At 55.1% G+C, this 7060-nt stretch overlaps 1 protein-coding gene across 4 annotated transcripts in view; it reads right to left on the bottom strand.

Moving 5' to 3' along the window:
• Positions 1-6436, bottom strand: part of nup98 (nucleoporin 98 and 96 precursor) — a 21132-nt gene extending 14696 nt beyond the window's left edge. The window contains exons 1-14 of one of the 4 annotated variants that reach the window (XM_056410639.1): positions 6289-6436; positions 3754-3860; positions 3546-3641; positions 3288-3473; positions 2982-3169; positions 2580-2687; positions 2237-2423; positions 1972-2138; positions 1761-1898; positions 1542-1680; positions 1373-1465; positions 1096-1236; positions 731-864; positions 37-221 (exon numbers count right to left, since the gene is read on the bottom strand). In XM_056410639.1, the coding sequence (XP_056266614.1) occupies positions 37-221; positions 731-864; positions 1096-1236; positions 1373-1465; positions 1542-1680; positions 1761-1898; positions 1972-2138; positions 2237-2423; positions 2580-2687; positions 2982-3169; positions 3288-3473; positions 3546-3641; positions 3754-3832 (1841 nt within the window). In that variant the 5' untranslated portion in view covers positions 3833-3860; positions 6289-6436. The remainder of the gene's footprint in view (positions 1-36; positions 222-730; positions 865-1095; positions 1237-1372; positions 1466-1541; positions 1681-1760; positions 1899-1971; positions 2139-2236; positions 2424-2579; positions 2688-2981; positions 3170-3287; positions 3474-3545; positions 3642-3753; positions 3861-6288) is intronic. The other 3 variants (XM_056410649.1, XM_056410658.1, XM_056410665.1) reach the window with 3 other exon arrangements.
• Positions 6437-7060: the final 624 nt, after the last annotated feature.

Genomic DNA, 7060 nt, shown 5'->3' with positions numbered 1-7060 from the left:
ACCACCTGACGGGACAGCGTTGCCGCGGCGACGGACCTGGGTACGAAGGCTCCGTTGGTGAGCGAGGGCTCGTCGTCGTCCAGGCCGTCGAAGAGCTGCGTCTTGGAGGCCGAGGACGACAGCGCCTTGGGGCGCACCCTGGTGGCCGGGCGGGGGGTCAGCTTGTAGTGGGTGGGCGTGGTCAGAGCCTTCTGGGCCGTCGGATTGGTCGGTTTCAGGCGCTGTCGGAACACGGAGAGAAATAAACAATAAAAAAGGGCTGAAGTCTAATAATCGAGAAATAATATAACGGTATATTTGAATTGATTTCCCACGGGGTAAAGATAAAGAATATAGATGAATTAAATCTTAAATCAACCGGCTTTTATCAAACAATGAAACGCTGTCTACAGACAGAATGTTTGGCTCTTCAATGATGATGTCATCTCAACAGCCTCCTCACATCATTGAGCCCAGAGGTCCATGAGGCCGTCGTGGTGCATTCAAGTGCTTGTCCTGGCTAATAAAGCACGGACAGCTGTATATCACATGACGCCCCATCCCGACCCACCAGCTGCTCAAAGCGTCTTCTCTACATTTGGTTTTGCGTTATGTTGACGATGAACTTGACTGTTCTTGCGTAACACTCGATAAAAAATGTCTTACTGCATTTAATTGTCGAGCTTTTTAAAACTAAATAACTGTTCAACTTCAGGAGTGCGTCGGCCCCGACGCCCTGGAGCTCGCTCACCTCCTCCTTCTTCTTGGGGTCCGTCAGCGGGTTCCTGAACAGAGGAGAGTCTCCGTACGGAGAGTAGGCCAAGACGCTGAGCTGCTGCTGGAGCAGAGCCTGCTGGGAGGCCATGGCAGCGGGGTCCGTGAGCGCTGGGGGGGGGGGAGATTATTATGGACATGTTTATCTTGAGACACCTTGATGTCTTAGAATGGAGAGAAGGATGTCACAGAAGAATGTGAAGGAAAAACATCGATAGAAATATATAAATATATGTTTATACATACATGTAAATATACATACACACATTAGTGTTAATAGATATTATATGTAATCTATGAAGACTGAACGGGGGGGGCCTTGACAGACGAGGCGCTGCTCACCGATTGGCTGCTGTGGCGCTCCGAAGCCGAGGCTGCTGGCTCCGGTGTTGAATGCGGTCGCGCCGAAGCTTCCCATCGTTCCCAGTGTGGCGCCCAGTTTGCTCTGGTTGTTCCCAAACAGAGACGGCTGGCCTGTTCCCACTGCGACACACACACACACATTGACACAGTGCGCTGGTCGTCTCTCTGGTTCTACTTGATTTATAAATGTATTATGAGTCGAGTTATAAGAAGTAAACACATCCCTCTCTAGCCCCCGGTGTGTGGCCCCCGGTACCTGCTCCGAAGCTGGTTCCCAGTGCCGTCCCGAGGCCCCCGGCGGCCGGCTTGCTCCCAAACAGACTCCCGGTCGCCGGGTTGGCGCCGAAACCTGCAGCGGAGCGAGAGGGAAACTGTGGTCAGCGCCGCGAAGCGACTCCCCGCCCAACGGCGTCCGGCCGACTCACCGAAGGTGGAGGTGTTGGCGCCGGCGCCCAGCGTGAGGGCGGGCTTGTTGCCGAAGAGCCCGGTGCCGGTGCCGAAGGACGGGGCGGCGCTGGTGGTGGTGGTGCCGAACCCGGCGGCCTTGTTGCCGAACAGACTCTGCTGCAAAAGACCAGACGGGTCACGGAGGACGTCCGCGTCACCAGATTACACCTGAACACACCGGTAACGTCGCCGCCTACCTGCGCGCCGACGGCTCCAAACCCGGCGTTGGGCTGTCCGAACAGCCCGGTGGCCGCCCCGAAGCCGGCGGCGGTGCTGGGCTGCGCCGCGCCGAACAGGCCGCCCGCTTGAGGCGCCGCGGCGTTCCCGAACAGACCCTGAGTCAAAGGGAGCATCGAGCGTCACCACGGCAATACGCACGCCGCTTCACATCAAAAGAGCGGCGCTCACCATGGTGCCGGTGCTGGCCTGGCCCATGGTGCTGGTGTTGCCGAAGGAGAAGCCGGCGCTCGGCGCGGTGGTGGTCTGGCCGAAGGGCTTGAACAGGCTGCCGGCCGGTTGGGGGGCCGGCTGGCCGAACAGGCCGCCGGTCACCGCGCCGAAACCGGCGGCGGCCGCTGGAGGGAAACGAGAAGTTGGACTCCGAGAGAAGCAGAGCGCCGAGAGACCGTGATGATGAAGATGAAGGGCGACGGTCGTCGTGGCGACTACTCACGCGCTGCGGCTCCGAACGTGGTCTTGTTCTGCCCGAAGGAGAAGTTGGTGTTGGGCGCCGCGGCGCCGAACAGGCCGGTGGCGGCGCTGGACGTCGCGGCGGCGGCACCGAACATACTGCCGGTCGGAGCCGCCATCGGGTTGGCCGGACCCTTCCTGCCGGCCTGGTAGTCCTCCAGCCTCAACTCCTACAGGGAGAGAAGGGAACACGTGAGGAAACGAGGAGGGAGGGAACACGTGAGGGAGGCAGTGAGCGAGGCAATAAGGAGGGAACAAGGGAACGAGGGAATGAGCGAGGGCACGAGGGAGGGAACGAGGGAGGCCTCTCTCAAGCCGTAACTCGCCTCCAGCGACTTGTTCTCGTACTCCTTCATGGCCGTGATGCACTGGTGCTTGGTGTTGATGCTCGTGGTCACACCGGCCTTCACCATGGTGTCGGTTCCTGTTGGCGGCTGAGGAGGAAGAAGAGGAGGAAGAAGAGTTCCAGAGGTCAACACAAAGAAGCGGTTGCGTCTGGTTGGTGATCGGTTCAGTGACATCACCAGAAAACATCCCAACAGGAAATGATCCAAACTTTAGATACAAAAACAGACAAATGTACTCAGTGTTTTGAGACGTTACACGGCGATCCGCAGTAAAGAGTTGCATTGTGGGAGAATAGTCCCGCGGCACATTAGGGCCGCAGGTTTAAGAGATAAAGTAAAGAGCCGCTGGAGGAAGAAGATCCCTCCGTGTTTCAGACTCACGTTGAACTTCACGGTGGTTCCCGGCTGCTGCTGAGCGGCGGTGAAGCCCGCGCCCCCGAACAGGGAGGCCACGCCGCCGCCGCCGCCGCCACCGAAGGGGTTGGAGGCGGCGGTGCTGGTGGCCCCGAACAGCCCGCCGGCGGTGGTGCTGGTCCCAAAGCCTGGAGGACACGATGGGAGGGAGACTTCTTCAAAGCGTTCAGACGTTACATAAGATAAAGTCAAAACGACAACGGGCTGAGCAGCGGCTTGAGGCCCCTGGACGACCTCAAGGAGCCTAAACTGCGGCGCGAGGAGGGTTCTCACTTCCAAACGTGGTGGGCTTCTGGGCTCCGAAAGCATTGCTGGGCTGGGAGAAGAGGCCGCCGCTGGCGCCCGCGCCGGTGTTCCCGAACAAGCTGGTCGCCGTGCCGGTCGCCGCGCCGAACCCGAAGGCGGTGTTGGTGGCGGTCGCCGCCGGCTGGGTGAACGTGCTGGAGCCAAACAGCCCGCCTGAAAGAGGCGGAGCGGTGGTTACGGCCGGCCGACACGCGGCCGTGGGTCTCAGACGGGAAGCGGACTCACCAGGTTTACTCTGCGCCGGGCCGAACAGCCCTCCGGTGTTGGCGGTGGCCCCGAACGCCGACGTCCCGAAGCCTCCCGTCGCCCCGAAGGCCGCGTCTGCAGGTCATGTGAGGAGAGACACGGACCGACGCGTCAAATCACCCGCAGCCACGAGGCGAACGCACACGGGAACCGGCTCCGCCCGGGTCGACAAATAAAAACTACTCACTTGGTTGTCCGAAGGTGGACGAGGTGCCGAACGCCCCCGTCCCGCCGCCGAAGGGAGTGCCGAATGACTTGTTGAACATCTCGCTAGCAGGACCTCATAGGGCGTCCCTGTGGAGACGCACAGCGAGAGACACGGGTCAGGCACTGCTCCTCCAGACAGACGGCGTCTCACTGAACCTGAAGCTCTCAGATCAACACGCGGCGGCCTGTGAGGACCTCAACGCCACGGAGAACAAACACGTAAAAGTACCCCATGTACCTGATATTAATGCAGTAAAAGTACCTGATATTAATGCAGTAAAAGTACCTGATATTAATGCAGTAAAAGTACACAAAGTACCTGATATTAATGCAGTAAAAGTACCTGATATTAATGCAGTAAAAGCACACAAAGTACCTGATATTATCCAGTAAAAGTACACAAAGTACCTGATATTATCCAGTAAAAGTACACAAAGTACCTGATATTATCCAGTAAAAGTACCTGATATTATCCAGTAAAAGTACACAAAGTACCTGAGAGGTAGTACAGTAGAAGTACCCCATGTACCTGAGGTGTAGTACAGTAGAAGTACCCCATGTACCTGAGAGGTAGTACAGTAGAAGTACCCCATGTACCTGAGGTGTAGTACAGTAGAAGTACCCCATGTACCTGAGAGGTAGTACAGTAGAAGTACCCCATGTACCTGAGGTGTAGTACAGTAGAAGTACCCCATGTACCTGAGAGGTAGTACAGTAGAAGTACCCCATGTGCCTGAGAGGTAGTACAGTAGAAGTACCCCATGTACCTGAGAGGTAGTACAGTAGAAGTACCCCATGTACCTGAGAGGTAGTACAGTAGAAGTACCCCATGTACCCGAGGTGTAGTACAGTAGAAGTACCCCATGTACCTGAGAGGTAGTACAGTAGAAGTACCCCATGTACCTGAGAGGTAGTACAGTAGAAGTACCCCATGTACCTGAGGTGTAGTACAGTAGAAGTACCCCATGTACCCGAGGTGTAGTACAGTAGAAGTACCCCATGTACCTGAGAGGTAGTACAGTAGAAGCAATGCCCATGTACCCGAGGTGTAGTACAGTAGAAGTACCCCATGTACCTGAGAGGTAGTACAGTAGAAGTACCCCATGTACCTGAGGTGTAGTACAGTAGAAGTACCCCATGTACCCGAGGTGTAGTACAGTAGAAGTACCCCATGTACCCGAGGTGTAGTACAGTAGAAGTACCCCATGCACCCGAGGTGTAGTACAGTAGAAGTACCCCATGTACCTGAGAGGTAGTACAGTATAAGTACCCCATGTACCTGAGAGGTAGTACAGTAGAAGTACCCCATGTACCTGAGGTGTAGTACAGTAGAAGTACCCCATGTACCTGAGGTGTAGTACAGTAGAAGTACCCCATGTACCTGAGAGGTAGTACAGTAGAAGTACCCCATGTACCTGAGAGGTAGTACAGTAGAAGTACCCCATGTACCTGAGAGGTAGTACAGTAGAAGTACCCCATGTACCTGAGAGGTAGTACAGTAGAAGTACCCCATGTGCCTGAGAGGTAGTACAGTGAAGTACCCCATGTGCCTGAGAGGTAGTACAGTGGAATTATGCCATGTGCCGAGGTGTAGTACAGTAGAAGCACCCCATGTGCCTGAGGTGTGGTACAGCAGAAGTACCCCATGTGCCTGAGAGGTGGTACAGCAGAAGCACCCCATGTACCTGAGGAGGTGGTACAGTAGAAGTACCCCATGTGCCTGAGAGGTGGTACAGTAGAAGCACCCCATGCACCTGAGGTGTAGTACAGCAGTACCCCAAGCACCTGAGAGGTAGTACAGCAGAAGTACCCCATGTGCCTGAGGAGGTAGTACAGTGAAGTACCCCATGTACCTGAGAGGTGGTACAGTGAAGTACCCCATGTACCTGAGGTGTACAGTAGAAGTACCCCATGTACCTGAGAGGTAGTACAGTAGAAGTACCCCATGTACCTGAGAGGTAGTACAGTAGAAGTACCCCATGTACCTGAGAGGTAGTACAGTAGAAGTACCCCATGTACCTGAGAGGTAGTACAGTAGAAGTACCCCATGTACCTGAGGTGTAGTACAGTAGACGTACCCCAAGTACCTGAGAGGTGTATTTAAGGACACTATTTACGTCTGCGGTGTCGAGAAGGAGAAGTGTTGCCCAGTCGTCCCTCTGGTGTGTACCTACAGGAACACGCCGTGCAGTAGATTGCTGAAGCTGAACTTCCCGTCAGAAGTGTTCTGGCGGCTGAACCCTGAACGCGTCTTATCGAGGAGTTTAACCCACTAACCTGGACGCTAACTCGCATAGCATCGTTACCGCGTGACGTCATATTGAATAACCGCACGCGCGCACACCGCTCCCACTCTGTCACCATAGTCTCATTCTGATGCATTTAAACGTCGCTGTTGTGAAGTAGAAGTCACGTGCGCCTGGCGACCGTTACGCTAGCCAGCTAGCTTAGCGTCGTTAGCTAACTAAGCATGAGCAAAACAAAAGGAAGACGTACAAAGAATGCAAATATGTACCTGTAACGACGTTGTTTGGTGTGTTCGGGGCTCCGTTAAGTGTCCTCTCGCGCACAGGTGAAGCAGCGGCGCGCGAACAGGTGAACGATGAACGCGTCTTTAGCTCAACATCGGCGTTAGCTTCGTCGGCGAGGAGGGAAACTGACAAACCGCGGCTCTGCACTTTCATACATCATGACGTCATGACGATCTCTTCTTCTTCTCCCCTTTTTGTGTGCTGCGGAACGGCCTCGCGGCCCGTTGGTCGCATTACTGCCCCCTTCCGGTCATTCGGCACTAAAGCTAAAAAGTCCGATTTAGTAAAATTCTTCAAATCTCTTGTGAAAACATTCTTTGACTCGTGTGGTAGAACCAGGGATGGATTAACCAACGGGCCTACCGGGCCCAGGCCCAGGGGCCCATGAGCTCAGGGGGCCCCTGGGCCTGAGCCTCCGCGCGTGACGTCGCTGTGATTAACATTGTATTGATATGAATATGATGATATGACACGATGCGCCGTAGCCGGTATATGCTGGGCTTAAGTCATTCATGTCAGTAACAGGGCCCCAATAGTCCTACTGAGGGATGGATTACCCAACGAGCCTACCGGCACCAGGGGCCCATGAGCTCAGGGGGCCCATGAGCTCAGGCTGAGCTCAGGGGGCCCCTAAGCCAGAGCCTCTGCGTGAAGTCGCTGTTATTAACTTTGTATTGATATGATGATATGACACGATGCGCCGTAGCCGGTATATGCTGGGCTGAAGTCATTCATGTCAGTAACAGGGCCCCAATA

This window comes from Pseudoliparis swirei, chromosome 3 (assembly GCF_029220125.1).
Source record: "Pseudoliparis swirei isolate HS2019 ecotype Mariana Trench chromosome 3, NWPU_hadal_v1, whole genome shotgun sequence".
NCBI classification, from domain to species: Eukaryota; Metazoa; Chordata; class Actinopteri; order Perciformes; family Liparidae; genus Pseudoliparis; species Pseudoliparis swirei.
The sequence above is the reverse complement of the archived record's forward strand: the minus strand, read 5'-3'. Positions and strand labels throughout refer to the sequence as shown.